At 40.9% G+C, this 18,960-nt stretch overlaps 1 protein-coding gene across 5 annotated transcripts in view; it reads right to left on the minus strand.

The window, feature by feature from the left end:
* fynb (FYN proto-oncogene, Src family tyrosine kinase b) overlaps window positions 1–18,960 on the minus strand; it is a 90,660-nt gene that overhangs the window by 22,098 nt on the left and 49,602 nt on the right. For all 5 annotated transcript variants that reach the window (XM_020614104.1, XM_020614100.1, XM_020614101.1 and 2 more), the window contains 2 exons: window positions 7,617–7,873; window positions 2,572–2,668 (listed from right to left, as the gene is read on the minus strand). In XM_020614104.1, coding sequence (XP_020469760.1) covers window positions 2,572–2,668; window positions 7,617–7,863 — 344 coding nt within the window. In that variant the 5' untranslated portion in view covers window positions 7,864–7,873. The remainder of the gene's footprint in view (window positions 1–2,571; window positions 2,669–7,616; window positions 7,874–18,960) is intronic.

Here is an 18,960-nt window from a genome sequence, read left to right on the forward strand (position 1 = left end):
AGCAGGGAGTCTGCGCTCTAATGATGCTGTCTTCCTGCTCTAGCTGAGGCCCAACAGGGACAGAGGTATGTGGTGGAATGTGTGAGACACCGGCCATGACAGGATGCTATCAGGGTGTGGTGAGGACGAAGACTGACCCTGAGGAGCCAAAGGCTGAAGTGATAAGGCAGCCATACACAGCAGAGAGTTTTTATAATTCATCAGGAGAAGATGTTTAGGGTACTGTCCAAAGACATGCAGCTTAGGTTGATTGGTGACTCTAAATTGCCCGTAGGAGTGAATGTGTGTGTGTGTGGTTGTTTGTCAGCGTGTTGGCCCTACGATGGACCGGCGACCTGTCCCGGGGTGTACCCTGCCTTTTGCCCGATGCCGGCTGGGATTGGCTCCAGCTCCCCCCGCGACCCCGTTCGGGACTAAGCGGTATAGAAAATGAGATGAGATGATGCTTATGGTATATACCATAACCAGCAACATTTTTGATTTGAGATACTGTGTGCTTGTGTGAAAGCACTGTTTGTGCTTGATTAGAGGAAAGAAACAAATATACTGATACAAACACTAGTGCTTTAAAAGGTAACATTATTTGGCCTATTATGAGTAATCCAGCCAAGGGTGTGAGTTCCACTAGGGACCACAGGGAATTTGTGCACACTGTGTTTTATTTTTGCCCTGGATTTCACCTCACATGTGCACACAGCCTGCCCTACAAATCCAGGGCCATAGTGTGTTTTTTTCGAAACACTGAACTCATGACTCCAAGTACAAGGAATGTCCCAGAACACCAAACAGAAATATAGGAATGCACAGAAATATGCAAGTATAAAATTGGAGAGCATTTACATGCTCTTACAATATTGGTATTTGCCTGATGTAAGTGAATCTTATAGGACCACAGGACTATTTAAGAACTACAGTTTACTTTTTAAACTGGTTTAGTAGGCTTTTGCTTGACGTGTGTAATCTGTCATAATGAACATTTCATTCAAATTCCATTACTGGTGTGATTCAGAGAGCAGATGCAGATTTTAAAAATCATTTGGTTCTTAAACATCACCAAGGGACTATAGTATAAGATTTAACAAATGAATGTGGGATTGATGTTCACTGTGAAGAACAGGACAACTCAAGAATGTTTCAAAAGCCTGCTCACTGATTTTCATGCTATACAGACACTAATGGAAACCAGCATGTGGAGAAGTAGTTCAAATACATCCAAAAATCTAAAACTAAATAGAATGCAGCTGAAAATGGTCAGAAAAAATACAGTATAATTTATTCCTAATCAAAAAATTGCACTTAATAAGTTATAAAGCTTGCAAATGCAGTGCTGTGGTCCAAACTGGGAGAGCAGCACCAGTGTCCAGCATTACTACCATTATTATGTACAGTACATTAAGTACAATTATTAAGTGCAATGACCAATTTTGTCAAAAGGTCATAGTGACTTATTAACTTGACTGATATTGTAAATACCATTCCATAGTTGTCACTTATGTTTCACTTGAATAACCAATTAAACTCTTAGTTTACACTTAGTTATCCAGAACCCATACTAATAATAGGCCTGCTTTCAAATGTCATTACCGCTGGGTGACTGCTGTTAATCGGTTTGCACAGAAATCAGAGACCCAGCAGTGTAGTGAGGTCTACATCCAGGTAATCAGCCTCATTATAAAACACTGGAGTCATAGCAAACTAATTATAATGATATATAAAAGAGAATAGGGCCAGAGCACAGGCCCAGCAGGCCTCCGCGTCCTAGAATGTCTACATCCCATCACCGAAACCCAAACAAACAGATGGCAGCAGAGGTCCGCTCCAGCAGCCTGAGAGACAGTCTCATGTAGAAAGGAAGAAAATAAACCATGTGCACTCTGAGTCCAGGATGGTTAAAGAGCTGGCAGATGATCGTGTCTCTCCTTCTGTCTACACATATACATACACAGGCTGCCTGCAGTTCTGATGACTGGAAGAAAGACTGGCCTACATCACACATCACTATGGGTGTAAGGGGCACTTCCTGTCCAAGTTCAGAAGGAAATCTTCAAGGAACACCACACTCATCACTTCTGGCTGGAGACCCTGCTCCACCTCATGTAAACCCTAAAAAAACAGCGTTTACTGCTGATTGTCATATTGTTGCTCAAGCCACCACTTTTACCTCATATAACATGCTCTGCAGCCTTTAATATTACACTCTATATAAAGCTGCTGTCAGTTCTGGCCTCCTTAACCATTTTCATTGGACTGAAACCTTTGTACATCTGTAAAATGAGTCAGTTTTCAACACTGAGTTTGCCAGGTTGGTTGTAGTGGTTAAGCATGCTTTTTATAGTTTCATACTATAGTTCCCCAAACTGAGAAGCACACATATTGGGGTCTATCTTGCTCCAGATTTGGAAGCCAAAACACTTCATTTCTATGTCAAGATGCCACTTTCAGCTGAAATGTGAAGCCCTTTCTGCTCCCATCCCAGCAGCTAAACCCATCCTTTCAGAGACAGTGATAAACTGGGAAACTTGCATTACCCACTGAGTGCAGACAGTCTGATAAGCAGCTGCAGCAACTTACGTGCTGTTGATAATCTGGAACCTCTCTCCTTTCCTGAAGCTGAGGTCATCTTCTGTCCGTGCCTCATAGTCATAAAGTGCCACAAAGAGGGTGACTCCTGCACGAGGGATAAAAACTCAGTGTCAGCGCTTGGCAGATTAGTAAGGGAAAATGAAGCGTAGAACCACAATGACAGCGCACTGGGGCTTCCAGTGCATTCAATGAAAAAGGAGCAATCTCTGGTTTAGCTGTTAGTGAGTTGTGTACATTTATTGGAAACTCATTAAATTTCACAGCTGACAACAAACTTTAACTTTAAATGCTGCTGATCCTCTTGAAGGTTATTTTTACTCATGCTGGCTGTAGGGGGAGTTCCTAAGTCCAGACTGAAATATCTCGACAACTATTGGATGGTGTACCATTCTGATGAGCCTGTGCTGGTGCCATCAGCAGGATAAAAATCTCACATATCCAGTTAAATATTTCAACATTTATTTGGTGAATTGGTATGAAATTTAGTACTGCTATTCATGGCTCCCAGAGGATGAAGCCAAACACACACAAAGACATGAAATTTGGTAATGATCTTTATGCTCCCCTAAAGATGAAACAGAATGCTTCAGTGATGACTCTTCATCTAGTGTCTCCATCGGGTCAAAATATGTCAAATACTTTTTATTTCATGATCAAACACCAGCAAAGATAATTATGGAAAGTGTGTTTCCATCTGCCGGTTTTTATGCACATTTTCCATTTGCCAGTTAAAGAATCTGAATAGAAATCCTAGAGAAAAAACTTTAAACAGTACAAAAAAGATTTTATACTTGGCTATAGTAGAAAAGTGCACTGATAAAAATGCAATGGAAACGTGATAAATGAATCATGACATTCAAGAAGCATGTTGACTAAATGTCCACTGAAAAGACAAATACAGCAGCAGATTAAACAGTTTTGTGTGGAGCGGCACTGGGATTATAACATTCCTCAAATTAGTAATAAGAAAATCAAGAAAGCCACAATTTCATTTTTTTATTACTTTTTTCTCAGTTTGAAGTATGACTGGTCTTTTTATAATTTTGTAATCTGGCTGCAAGACAAAGGCAATGATTTCTTGGAGAAATAACTTTGGTTTCTTGGTTGAATTCTTGTTTTATTTGTCCCTTGTATGGGGGATATGTACATGCACATTGAGAGCCGATGTACCAGAGTCAAATTCCTTGTGTGTCCAACACACCTGGCCAATAAAGCTGATTCTGATTCTGATTCTGATAAGAGGAAGGCGGTGCAGCCAGGAGGAGGGCAGCACTGCAGTCATTCAGAATAGCAACAAAAATGAACTACACTGATGTGAGCCCAGGGAAGCCAGGGGGTTACTTCAGACAGTGAACTATAGAGTGAGAGAAGCAGTGTTTAATTTGTAAATTATGAGGTCTTGGAATATCACTTGGTGACAGACATGGCATGTCTGTCAATGACATTTCCTCATTGACTGGTGCATTTGTGTAGTTTTCACATTAAAGGAGCAGCTTAGAGGCAAAACATTATTTGTTGTGTGTTTGTAGCAACCAAAAAACTCACATAAGAAGACATGCATTTGCAAATGTGAGTGACAATGGTAAATGTTGAGCTCAATTGATGCTACTGTAAATACATTAGGACTGTGAGACTACGGCCTCTAATCTGTTCAATCAATAGCTAGCGTGACATTATATTTGGGGCCTGAGTACTCTGCTACACATTAACATATTACAGCAACAAATTTAAAGAACAGAGACTATATAATGCACTAATGTTAAATAAACATGTTCTTACCTCCCATTATGTAAAAAAGCCCATAACGCTGTCATGGGGCAGGCAGGAGTCCTGTTTCATGCTATTTTGTGCGTTGCTTCAGTCCTATGTACTTTTGAAATCCATGACGTCAGCATCAGAGTGGCTTGTACTAAACTTTTCATTAACAGTTGTGGGCTTTATAAGTGCGTCCGGCTTGGCCTGTTTAGCTTCTGATCTGTAACTAGCTTTGCCCTGCTGTGACTTGAAATAGTTTAGCAAATTCACCTGGCTTTTTCACATCTTCGTTCTGCATCCAACATAACGTTACACTGAATGTGCACCTGACCCAGTGTGACCTGCATGGGCTGGTTATGTTGTGATGTAATTAGTCTAAATGCCTCTTTTAATTATATGTTTATTCCAATTTTATTCTCAAATGCTGTTGTAAAAGGTTAGGTGTAGACAAAGCATAAGATCTTGGACTTTTTATAGACTATTCATTTCAACAATTTGAGAAGTGCCAGATCCGGATCCAGCTCGTTTCAGCACAAATTAATCCCTGGAGAGACGTTGAGATTTGTGCTGCCTCACTCCAGTTTGACTCCCATCAGGCAGGATAAAACCTCTCGAGACAAAGACCAGTGGCCTGAAAAACCTTTTCAGCCACTGCAGTATTATCTCACCAACAACTCTACTGAAGGGTATGGCTGGGAGCATTGCAGTGGCTGAAACAGAGCAGAAAGGTACAAAAAAATGTTTTTACACACTTTGTGTCCAAAACTCTCAATGTAACCCAAGGTATTCACACCACAGCAAGAGAGTTATTGAGAAAATTGTAATCTATCAGTGCAAAACTAGCAAAGTGTGAAGCCACACTAGTGGCTTAATGTAATTAATCTGAAAATACAGTTCTACTGAGTGAAACTGTGTCTAATGATGACTGATAAAACTTACTGGATGAGAAGAGGACTTTGTGTGTTGGATCTCATGCAATATGTATTTTAAGGAGTTCCCATTCGTGGATGAAAAAATGAGTAAGGAGAAAAATTAAATTTATGCAATAACCTCAGTGCCTGATTTACCATCGCTGCAACAGAGGGAACTGCAGCTGAAATTTAACGTTATGAGAAAGCAGGTGGAAAATCTGTTGCTCTGTTGTCAGCGTGGCAGCTGTGTTACTGGCAAGAAACTGTGTGACTGCCGTTCTCAAATATGTTTGCTGATTGTGCTCATTTACATCATCAGTAAATACACAGCTAAATACAAAAAATTGCAGTGTCGCAATATTTTCCATTGTGGCAACCCTAGATTTTTACTGTGGTCCGTGCTCAGGCAGAAGCCACATCACAATTATGATTAAAACAAATCAAATGGCACATGCACAGTATCACTAATGATCCGTAAAGGTATTAATCTGTGAATTACTAAGAAAAAACAAGGCAGAGAACTAAAGTTCTAGTTTAAAGACAGACTAAGGTTTGATCTTATGGGGGATTTCTGATAATTATATAATGCTTATCAATAATTTTCAAGATAGTGGGCTATATGCCATTTACAAAAAAATGTGTAAACACTAGTTAAAAGAAACTACAGCATGAAGATATGGGGATATTAAAAGAGAATTTCAGTTTGTTACTTTAAGACTAGATGAAGCCCACACAGACTGTTAGTTGAGGTTAAGAGTTTTGGAAAAAGTGAGTAAGTAGACCTTGAGTCAGAGCAGGAGTTAGATTTAATGTTCATGATGGACAGTTTAGGTAAAAATGTTACAGTTCGCCTCCATTTTCACTTTCATGTGTTGACTAAGGTAATTCATCTGTGGGTTTGTTTACAACCTATCTAATTGACTGGCTTTTTGTGTTTCTTGCATTCATGCTAATACCAATAAGTCTGAATGCCAAAATAAAAAAAAAACTACAAAAATGAATGAATTGTAATAACTGGGATTATCCTTTAAGAGCTTTCAATGTCCAGCTAGGTCAGTGTCTGAGGCCAGCTTGATTTTTCTTGCCTCATATCATAAAAGATGTGTTGGAATAAGCAGCACTAAAAGTCTTTTCCTGAGCTCTGAGGTGACTGCAGCTGTTGAGCTGTTTAATGCCTCTGAGGACTTGATGAATGGAAGTTGAATGTGCACTTCTTCAAAGTCTGTTTAACCTCTCTGTTGCATTTATTCAAGTCATTTCACTTGAGACACTTCCACCAAGCTGAGATTTTCTGAAAAACAGTGTTGATATGAAGAGGGTAGGGGAGGCTCTTGCTGACAGACTGCAGATAGAAGGGCCTGCTGCTTTTCATATGATAACATAGAGTAGGGGGAGCAGACTGTAAAAAAAAGAGAATATGCCATATGCTTACACTGGCTGGCTTGAAACTGGCCGGTGCTCTCTCCTTTTTCCTCGTTCTCCTGTGCCTCATCCCAGCTGCGTTTTTGTGTGGATATGTGTGGCAGGAGACCTCCCCGCCTCCTCCTGACAGACCAATGCTGGCTCACTTAGCTCCCATTATTCAATAAAGATGGCAGTATATTGCCTCTGGTGTCCTTTCCAACCTTCGCCAGATCATTTCCTCAGCTACGCTAGTAGTAAGACGCGCCCCGGCTAGTCTCTCTGGGTATCACCCATTATGCCTGTTTCCTTGTGTAATCCTCTGTTTTCCTGCTTCTAGATTTTCCCTGTGGTGAGTCAACCTGAACTCCTGTGCCAGCACCCCTCTCCTGTCAGCCTTGAGCTCACTACCCCGCAGCCCGGTCCACCGCTGAGCCGCCACCAGCCTGTACACTGCTCTACTCCTCCTTGATGCACACCTGCCACCGGTCCCTGAAGCCCTGTGCCAATTCCTCTGACTCAGCTCCCCTCTCCCCTACCTCTGCCTCTCCTACCAAATAAACCACTGAACCAACCGACTGGTTTCAGAGTGCTGCAGTAGGGTCCAGTTTCCTTCACCTTTTGCCATGACAGACTGTTTGATTAAAACACTTTGGCTTTCTAACCTTCACACCAGTAACAAGAATTAAATGCAGCACAGCTGTGGTTTGCAATGTTCCAGTGTTCCATTAAGTTGGCCGATGTGGGTGCTAGGCATAAACTGGTTTATTGATTGCTGAGATCCCACACAGTTAGTTACATAGTATGATCATAACACTAACCTTAAATTTCCACTTGCCCAGAATATTATTCTTGATATGTTATATTTAAACAGCAAGTGCAAGCATAAAACTGAAACTGTCAGTGGTCATCACACATTTCTGATTGACTATTCCTAACTGGCTTTGAACATCACATGTCCCTTACCTGTCCCTCCACGAGTCCTCAGGGTTCCAGTGTGGGAAGAAGTGCTGATGCCTCCGAATACAGTCATTCCCTGTCCGACAGGGGCGTGGAAGTTGTTGTAGTTGGGTATAGCGGTGACCCCGAAGTTGGGGTAGTGCTGCGGCGTGGGGTCAACCCCATAGCGGTAGCCTGCTCCTTGGGAGATGCTGGTGTCTCGGTCGTCTGTGAGTTTGGTTGCTTCTTTATCTTTGCATTGCACACAGCCCATTATCTACAATCTGTGGCCAACAAGAGAAAGAAAAGACATTAGGCTGCTTTAGAAGAAACTGGAGGAATAAATCATAAAAGTAAATAATTAGAAAAATCAAAACACATTAAATAAAGATAAAATGACTGTGCGGCTATGATACAAACAACTGCACTGTGTGTAAAAACCCATTTGGATCATAACTCTTTTGAGTGAATGTGAGAGTGGAAGATTACATCAACAATAAGAAATAAAATGTAGAAACAAAAACACAAACAGGCTAACAGAGCCTTAAAGCAGGCAATAAAATGAATTTATATACTATAAACTTGACTGATACATCAGTAAGATAAAACATGCTGTCAGGAAAAAGTACTTGATTTGATTTGATTTTTGATTTGATTTATTCTTTCAAGCATGTAAAAACAGTTGATATGACAACACACATAATTTTACACATAATCCAATATCAATTTGCTTATACCTAGTACATGCTTGAATAGAGTAGGAAGAAGTCAGACTTATCCAGTCCTACCCCATGACATCATCTTACCATCATTGGTTTGCAAGCAGTAAATGATTCACTTCTACCCACAGCACACCAAACAGATCTGACCCTGTCAGTCTGGTCAAGGTTTTCACTTCACACTTCTTTCTCTACACATGACATAGTTCCACTGATTAGGACTCTGGTCTGGGAGGCAGATACTGTTTTTCTAGCTTGGCCACTGGAAGACTCAAACAAGCTCTGCGTCTCTTTCATGGTCAGGAGCAATAATGACTTCTATCACTCTGAAGTCAGGGAGAAGGCTGGAGAAGAGGGGAGGCATGGAGGCACAGAACTGTGCTGTCAACATCACCCTGTAATCTTACTGGAGAGTGGTAGGAAGGCAGTGTGTTGGTGACTGAACACTAGTTCTGTTATGTAGCCAAGTGATACTGAGCAGCCAGGAGTAAACAGCTTCACCTGTCTGCCACATGTTAGATGTCAGCAGATCGTTCAAGCTCTTAAAAGAAAAAAAACATAATCCTATTTATATACAGGGTTTCTGCAAGTTTCATATAGGAATGCACCAATACCATGTTTTTCACACCAAGTACAAGTACAAGTACTTAGAGTAGTTATTGATGCAATGATTCCACAATAAAAAACTACAGTTTATACTGCAAAAAACAACAATTACCATAAACGTGTAATGACTTTAGAGAAAGTTTTTAATTTCGTGAGATGTACATTCAGATAGTGATTAAACAGAATATCCTATGTAACAGGAGGCTGTGCAAATTACTTGAAAACTTTGTAATAAACACAGCACTGCCACCATTCCTACTGAATAATATGTAACTGACTGAATTTCTGTAGCCTGCTACCCAGCATACTGTAACACAGTGGATTTTAACCTTTGTAGCAGTGCGGTCCTGTGTTAGAATGTGATTATTTCACAACCCCCTGACCAGAACGTCACATTTTAGGAGCTCATATTATCACAATCAGAAATATAAATGTTTAAAGCTGTAATATTTATACAGTATTAATGTTCCGGCCATCACATTCAGTGTTACATATTTGACACACATAACTGCGAGTTGTTTGTGAAAGAAGAGAAATGTCATGCTACACCTTGATAGTTGAACAAACTCCCCACTTTTCTAGGTGTGTAGATGGTGTAAATTTGAACACCTTCTCACTAAAATGCTACATGGTCTGTTGTCTTATTTCCAACATAAACTGGACCAAAACCAAGCAAAAATTAGCAAAGTTACTTCATTTGCTACTCTAGGAAAACACGCTTGTTTCTGCTAACTGGACAACAAAACACTAACATTGCAGTCAGTTGGAATGACTCCAAATTACAACCAGAATAATTCAATACAAAGGTAAAAAGGTGAAAAGCTAACATTAGCTTGCTAATGATGCCTACATATACATATACATATACATATACATGTTAGCCAGCTACAGTACTTGGGCATCTAACAGTAAGAAAGCCACATCTGCACCAAATTTGAATCCTTTGGATGCTTTTAATGCTGAGGGCTGAATATAACATAGTGGGATGGGAGGTTAGTACAGCAGGGAGACAATACTTCTAGACAAATTTTTACTTGATTTATCTGATTTTGTGCTAAATCTTAGTTAATGCAGCTTTAATTTAACGAGGCTGAAGCTCTTATGCTAAACTGGCTCCTGTCTGTGGCTTCACCCTGTCCTCTCTGCTGGACACACACCTGCTCTGCTCCCTGCCTCCCTGTCCTCAAGAATTCAACCCATTTTCATACACCTTTCATCTGACGTCACCGTTAACTGCATAAAGTTAGCGTTTGCTTTCTTCCCGTTCACTACAGTTCACTCTGCCGCCTAAACCCGTTTTCAGGGACATGGTGGGCGCTGCACTCTGCTATCAAACCCATTCATTTCAATGTGTTGTATGTGTTGCACAGTGCAAGAACTTATCTGTGCTGAGCTGAGCACAGCTCAAGGTCACGCGTGCCGTCCCTGTGTGCTGCTCGGAAGTAAAAAAAAAAGTTTAACTTGGGCTCAGCGCTCTATGATGACACCTCAAAGAGTCCAATTGCAGAGCACTTGACAGACCACAAAGAAAATGGAGAAGTTAATTTTGGTGAACCCACACCCTCTTCTTTTTTGCTGCAGCTTGTCTCCTCCTTCTCATCAGTACAACTAAATCCAGAGCTCTTCGGTGACATGTAGATAGATGCACTGTGCTTTCAAGTCTGCTGCTCAAAAAATTTGTTAATATCTGCTAACCACCTTGTGGAAAGCTTGTTGGTTGCCTAGCAACTGGCGCCCAACATGGGTGCGATTTGCATGTGTGCGCCCCCCTCCCCTGTGGTGCACCCACGGTGAGCACAGTGCATACCCCGTCCTATCTGAACCTAGCTTTGCTGCTGAGCTGCCTGACAACGAGTCTGTCTCCAACTGTTATTATCCACATATGATGTAGTTTCACAGAGAGGGCAGGAGGGGCAAGGATGAGTGGAGGGAGCAGAGGAGGGGATACTGCCTGAGTTTGGTTTGATTCTCACTCAATGTCTAACGGTGGATAGTTTGATGGTAAAAGTTGGTTAGAAGGGCTTTAAGGAATGGCAAGAGACTCCTTAATGACCAAACTACAAACTGGCTGTATGACTCCATCACGTCCTGCCTCCTGCGTGCTCTACCCAGCCCCACCCCGCATAAATCAGAGTATTTCCAGTTTGTAAGAACACATCTGGCATGGACCATCTCCTGTCATGTGCTACATGCGTGAAAGAGCAACTCTAGACACAGTCTGGACATGATTCCAAAGGCACAGTCTGGAGTTCATGTGTGAAAATGGCGTTTGACTTGTGTCTTAGTCCTGCCCCTGTAAAATGTGAGAATAAAAGGGATAAATGGGAGGAGAGAGGATTTGAGGGAACATGTTTTTAGAGACATGAGACACCTTGTTCTCTGATCCCTCATGTGAAGTGACTAAACAACAACTGATTTTCTATAAAGAGGTGTTGCTCTATAACAGACTTTAGCAAAGGATAGTCTTGTCTATTGTCACTCATGGCTCCACTAGGCAGTCTTGTCGCTCCTCAATCCTCATTCCTCAGAGCAGGAATAAGGGTTCTGTGATGTCCTTCAAGCTGGTGGACCGGAAAGACTTCTAGGTCAAGCGAGAATCAAGGAAAGAAGAATGATCAATTAAGGGAGTGGGGTGTACCCCATGTGTACATACTCACATGAGCAGCACTTTCATTCACTCAGGCACTGTTGTTACTCCAACATAACAAGAACACAGGAAGGCTACTGTAGAAGAAGAAAGCAGGAGAAGCTGATCATCATGATGTCGATGTTGTAAAACCTGTGTCCTGGATTTTATTATTATTATTTTTTCTTCAGGTCTTTATAATTTCATTGGTTATCTGAGTATAGGTGTGTTTTGGAAGGAGACTCAAAAGGAAGCGGTTATATTGAGGGTTTCCACATACATAGCCAACCATCAACAAAGAGCTGTGCGAAGTTGGCTCAATAAAATTTTGAGAGGCACACACTGGGTCCATGTAATTATGGAAGTTTGTGGGCACCTGCAAGTGTTTGCAGAGTCTGCAGCAAGAAGCATACAGCTGTCTTAATAGGGACTCACAAGGAGCAGAAGCACAGACACCCTTTAGTGCCTATGGGTCCAGCTCCAAAAGTTAGCGTTACACACATTACAAGTAGCTGTCGAGCTTATTGCCATTTCCAAACTAAAATAGCTCCAAACAAACAACATTTTAGTCAGATCAACAGTTAATGTTATTTGTTCACTAGCATACAGACTGAAGTTTTGGCAAGTTTATGATAAGCTGTGGAATGGAATATGGATTGGTGACATCTCATGTTATGTATGTTAGGTTATGGTGGGTTTGTGGTCCAGCACAAGCTGCAGACTGGAGTATGGATCAGTAAGTGGATCGGCCCTGTGTGCTCAATATCTGATGAGTGAATGATGTTAATATCGGACCTGATACTGATATAGGATTGGAGTGGACACATCTCTAACAGCCACATTTCATTCAGAGCACAGTATTCTGTTGGTGAGGATGCTGGTGTTCCAGCTGCATTTCCACTGTCACAACCTAAGGAGCGGTCCACTAAATGAAGTCCCAATTTTACCCCTAAGCCAAGTGAATGTCTGTTTGGTTGTTTTTCTTCAGCAATTTTCTCAAACTAATAGACTAAAGATATCAGTGTTGTTCCAAATATTGATTTTCATTGTCAAGCAACCATATAATGAGGGAATCATCATGGGATCAACTATCATGGGAATATGGGGAACTGTGTTGCCGCTTGGTGGAGGTTTGCAATCTGAGTGCTGTCTAGTTTTTAAATGTGGCTTTTACAAGCCTCCCAACTTCATGGAAATCCAAAAGAGAAAAACTACTAATACGATAATTAGCACATAAAACTTGTGGTCTGAAGAGAAAATGACCTTGCTTTTGTAATAGGCCAAAATTATCTGAGTGCAACAAGCCAGTAATCTTAAAACACTTTCTCAATAGTTGATTAATGATTAAACAATGATGGGCTTTTTAAATTGCTGCTATTTTAAAAAATGGAATGGGCCATGCCGCAGCATGATACAAGATAACCCTCATACAATTTTATGTACTCCCAGAGAAATGTATGGCATTTAATTGTTTCTCTGCAAACCAAGAAAAACATAGCTGTGTGATGGCAATGGTTTAGTCAGTCAATCAAAATTTATTTATATAGCACTTTAAAAGCATCATCTGGTCGACCAAAGTACTTTACAAAGGCAATCTAAAAACCAGAATAAATAATGCCAAATAGAGAAATAAAACAACATAGGAACATAAAGACACGAACTACACAGAATCAACAGTTAAAAGAAAGAAGCATCAGACAATACTATGTACTAAAAGCCAAAGTGAATAAATATGTTTTAACCAATGATTTAAAAGTTGTCCAGTCTGTAGATGTTCTAACATTAAAAGGTAAACCATTCCACAATTTAGGAGCTGCAACAATAAAAGCACGGTCACCCCAGCGTTTGTATCTGGCCCTGGGCACCTCTAACAAAAACTGGCTTGAGGATCTGAGTAATCTAGTCGGTTCGTGCCACCTCACCAACTCAGCGTGGTAGGGTGGTGCGAAACCATTAAGAGCCTTAAAAACAAAAATCAATAGCTTAAAATGAATTTTAAAATGTGGTATATGCTTCGTGTTGTCTAAAAAAAACAGAAGGAATACAAGAGTGAAAACTTTTAACTTTTCTCTATTCTTTCAATAAAAGATAAAATAAAAATACTCTTGCCTATAGACCTGGCCCTTGTAGTAACCTTGTAGTCTTGTCAACATTCCATCCAGCATTTTGTGAAGATCACAGCATTCACAAAATGATCAAGTGCTACCCTAGTATAGGCTCGGGTCTGATGCCAGCACAGCCACTGAGAAAAACCCTCTTCTCTACCAATTAGAACAGCAGCCCCATAGTGACTGACACACCACGACCGCTCTTTCTACATAATTACAGACTGATCCCTCAGATGGCATGCTGGTGCAGAGAGGCCGAAATGCCTGTCAGCACAATCAGAGGTTGTCACAGAAAGTGCGGGTGTTCGAAGAAAAAAATCCTACTGTATTACTGGTGTGTGTGTCTGTGTGTTTTTAACCAAACACAATACAGGCCTTTCAAACTATTGTATGTCATCTTGTAGATTTATTCTGTTTCTTATTTTTCCTATTTACACCAGCATTCCCGCAATGCATTCACTTTAAACTGTCTGATATGATTATAACATAGAGAAGCTAGAAAAGTAGAAGTGACTGTTTGTGTCTTCAGTTTTACTATAACTGCAGTGCTGGTAGGAAGAACCACATTAAACACTCATCACACATGGGCTAAGAGATAATCTCTGTGCTGTGACCTGCATAAAGTAAATGTAGAGGGGATCAGGATATCAATATCACCGCCTCTTGTAATCAGTTTCCTTGACCTATGGTAATGACATGGTTTCACACCATCAGGAAGAGTGAAATGTTCGTCTCACAGATGCACCATTGTGCAGCAGCACATGCCGTGATGATGCTATCAAGCAGTGCCATAATCCTGTGTGACAAGACGCGGGGCAGGCAGGGGGCCAGATGACTACAGCAGCAATGCTATGCTCAGTGCAAGACTGCAGAGCGTTTCTAATTGTATATGCTCTCAGCAGAAGCCTGTACCGGCTGAGACCACAAACTGCTCTGCATTCTGACTCTCTACATAACCCTTGACTGTACAAACACACGCAGTATCTCTTAGCACTGGGATATGGGATGCACTGTGGAGTCACTGCTGTCACCCTGAATATGACATTCCGCATCAAGCAGTCAGTAATGACTATATCTACTGCTACCAGAGCCCCAGCTGGAGCATTATTATTCTAGTCTGCTGCTGGCAGAGACAGACACAGTCTCAAGAACGAGGAACCCCTTAAATGAAAGGTAACTTTTATTACCTACTAACAGTGCTGGGGAGTAACCACTAGTACGCTACTAATTAAATTAGAAAAATTTATGTAATTATAAGCCATTACAGTTACTGAGAAAAAATATGTAATCAAACTACAATTACTAATCATAATGTTGGTGACTACAAAGGAGTTACATCTGAATATATTCTTTTGCGTGAAAAAGCTTATATGTAGAATATAACATTCATTCTGTTGCTTTGAATCTTTTCCCTGTGCAGGAATACTTTCTCATGGCAAATTTCCCGACAATGGGACAAATTGGTGTGTAGCAACATCAAGGGCAGATGGCATACAAGGAGGTATAGATTCCATTCATTTGGCAGTATGCACTCAAAATTTTAGCATTGTTTTTGATTGCTCTCTTGTTTGAGAATGATGTGTCTATCATCTCTCAGTCAAATGTGCATTGCTCTAAGTAACCTTAGTCTGCCATGACCAGTGTGTCTGCACTGATAGATAAAAAAACTGACTTTAAAGTCCTTATGGCTGCTCATTATTTTGCTCATTTCCAGTCATTTAATGTTTAATCTTGGGTACCTCTAGATTAGCTTTGCATGTCTCATAACTCCAAATAGTCTGTAATTATTTCAGAACAATAAAACCAGAGCCTCTTCCTAAAAACGGTGTTGTGCCGAAAGTGGACAGCACAATGAACCGCAACGGCATTAATTAATTAGAATTTCTCCTCCATAAATAGATAAACAACAGTATATGTACCAATAAAAAGAGATGTGTAATACTCTAAACAAAGCGGGTAGTTGAGAAACCCCATATTTTCACTGGCATAATGCAGACATAGTAACTTCTCCAGCCTTACAACAATTCTCTCTAATGTTACAATGTTACAATGCACACAAGGCATTAACAGACATGCAATGTGTTTTTTTAAATTTACCATTAAGTCCCACTGAGCAGTGGAAACATCACTCCCTTTCAAGTAGCTCCAAGGTCAGTAAATCCAACCGGTGGTCGTCGCGTCTTCCCCTACACGACCACATACAGTCCCAAAGTAGTAAAATTAATTCCAACAGGTAGCACAGTGCTGACAATAACATCATGGATTGTTAATCCGCTCGTTAACCAGCAACACATCACATGCTACAGATACACTGGCCTCAAACAGCCAAAACAAACAGGCACTGTGGTCCGGGGATTCCAGCGTTGATGAGCTGATCATTCCCCGCTGCAGGGGCTTCACAGGCCGGCCGCTTGTAGGTTAGACCCAGTCAGATAAAACAGCGAGTCTCTCTACAGGAACATTCCCAAACATGCAGTAACCTCAGACCCTGTATCCTTCTCCACATCCTCTGGTCACAGTGCAGCAGCAGGAGATGAAATATATCCACAAAACCAGGTACAGTCAAAAATTCTGCTTTTATAGTAGCACCGGTGGTTGTCAGGCAAGCTCACATGAATGAGCTCAGCCAGGTGAATATGACCATTCAAGGAAATCTATGAACAACTGCATAAAACTTTACATAGTTCATACAAAATTCTTGTGAGCAAGAGTTTGCGAGACTTGTATAAACTGAGTTGCTTCTGCATAGTAGTACTAGAACATACAGTACGTACGCCTCATTTTTTTGAGCTCTAGGTCACATCTAAGATGATAATTCACCGATGTAACATTGTAGTTAAGTCAAAAGACAAGGAAAAGCACACCATGGCTGGAGAAGTTACTGTCTGCATTATGCCAGTAAAAATATAGGGTTTCTCAAATACCTGTTTTGTTTAGAGTGTCTCTTTTCATTGGTACATATACAGTTGTTTACCTGTCTATGGAGGAGAAATTAATTAATGCCATTGCTGTTCATCTGCTGTCCACTTTCAACACAACACCAGCAGCAAGAGCTGTGCGTGTTCACGAACTATCTCATTTTTAGGAAGCGGCTCACTGGTTTTATTGTTCTGAAATAATTACAGACTATTTGGAGTTATGATGGGTGCCACGCTAATCTAGAGGTACTCAGGATTAAACATTAAATGGCTGTAAATGAGCAAAGTGAGCATGCCAAAGGCTCTTTAAGGCATTCCAGCATGAGCACCCAGAACAGCTTCAGTGCTCACTTTCATAGAAGTATCACATTCTGTATTTACCAAGTCCAATCAATTAAACAATCATTTAAACAGTCAGATTACTGGGTTCATGTTAAATGCAATCTGCTTTTCTTCAAAGACAGTCCTGTCAGTTATAAGCCCTGTTTGTCTGACTCCTTCCTCCACAGCCTTCTGCCGGCCCAGTAAGGGCCAAGCTCATCACTGACTGCTCTCTTTGAACTGAAGGCTCTTTCATCTCTTTATTTCCCCCTTCCTTCCCTCCTTTTCATGCAGGCCTCTCTGCTGATTAATTATTCCTCCTTTGCAGAAAACAGCTGCCACCTGCTTGCTCTAGGGGCTGTTTTGCTGTTTACTCTCAGAGTCTCTCACGCCTCATCCCGGAGGGCTGCAGGAAGCAGCTCTAGAGGCAACGGAAGGAATAACCAAAACTGAGGCCATTTGCAGCATCGTTTCTCCAAAATTAACCATAGCAAATGCATAGATTATCACTTAAGTCACTGTGAATAACTGTCCTTTTGTCAAAAGAAAAGTTTCATACCAAGCACAACCTCCATATTTCAGCCACATTCAACGTAAAATCAATAAAGCCTCAGGGAACTCTAATTACAGAGCAGGACACGACCAGTAGTGGAACTGGATCTATAATTTGTTAACACCAAAAGCAATTCATATTATAGTGGATGGAAAAAATTCATTAGGTTCATTAAGTGGAGCCAAACAGCTTAAGCATCTGAAGATGTAGCCAGTATGATTAAAGGAATTAATCAGATGAAAACTGATGTATTGAAATACGGTGCTGTCCACCTGTATTCCGTCCACCTGTCTAAGAAAAGATGAGGGGAGAAAGAAGTGTGTTGGGGTGGGGGATTCAACCAGAGGCACACCCCTGTTCATGTGCACGTGCACTCCTTGTGAACTGAATAATTCATGACACAGTCATGCGGTATGTCATGGTGTGTGGGGACAGCCACTCCCTGCCTGATGAGGAGGTGATGGGCAGGTTTTATTAGAAGCAGGAGAGGAGGGAGGTGGATCACACACTGTCTATTATTACATATTAACCCCCCAGGAAAGGCTTTTCCCATCCCTTTGGTCTTTGGAGGGCTGAAGTCAACCCCTGCTGGATTACGTCTGGCTGAATGAAAACACTTCCGGCTTCAGGAGAGTGGAAACAGCATGGAGAGGTTGACCAGTGATTTGTTTCATACAGATTAGGTCATACATATAGCTGAGTAGTATAGTTTATATAAAATATTTTTAGGTGTAGCTTTAAAGTTTTTGTTTTTTCAACAATATTGCCCGTGACATATACAATTTTGTGACAGTGATGATTTGGCCTGCTGTCTCATGTTGCTTTGAAAACTTATATCACAATGCTCACTGCCAAACATTTTTCATATCTAGCAGCTGGAATTGAACTTATGACCTGTGTAGCAGTTTGTTTTAACTCTAGAGTCAGACTTCCATAAGCTCTTAATGTTGTCTGCCCCTGCTTTATCGCTACATACTGTAAATATCAGTTTAGTCTGATGTGCATTTTTCACTGGGCTACTATGGATGTATTAAATCTTAGATGAAGCTGAAGTGAGGACAGACAAAATGAATTGGTATCTTTCAGCTTCCGATTGACTGAACACATCTGATCCAGGTAATCATCAGTGGGTAGGGCAGGGATAGTTGGAAATCAAGCAGGACTGGGATTGGCCACCCCTGAGCTACAGGATGAATAGATATGTAACCCACAGCTATGCTGCTGCAGATATGGCTCCATCACACCAGTATTTATAATGGCAAAATTTTAGCAAACTCAATTATTTACTATAAAAATGAGCAAATTCATACTGCTAATGAATTTCAAACTGTCTTGACTGCAGTGACCTTTGTAGGAACAGAGACAATCATGGAGTCCATAATGGAGAAAGTTCCCAGCACCACCTATTTCTACAACTGCTATGTTTGCAATTGGCCTTCTTAACCAAACCTGCAGTTTCTCATTCTGTTGTAGTGCAGACAATGCATGATGAAATAATTATTCACTTTACACTGTCTGAC

This window comes from Monopterus albus, unplaced genomic scaffold, assembly GCF_001952655.1.
Source record: "Monopterus albus unplaced genomic scaffold, M_albus_1.0 scaffold142.1, whole genome shotgun sequence".
Lineage (NCBI taxonomy): Eukaryota > Metazoa > Chordata > Actinopteri > Synbranchiformes > Synbranchidae > Monopterus > Monopterus albus.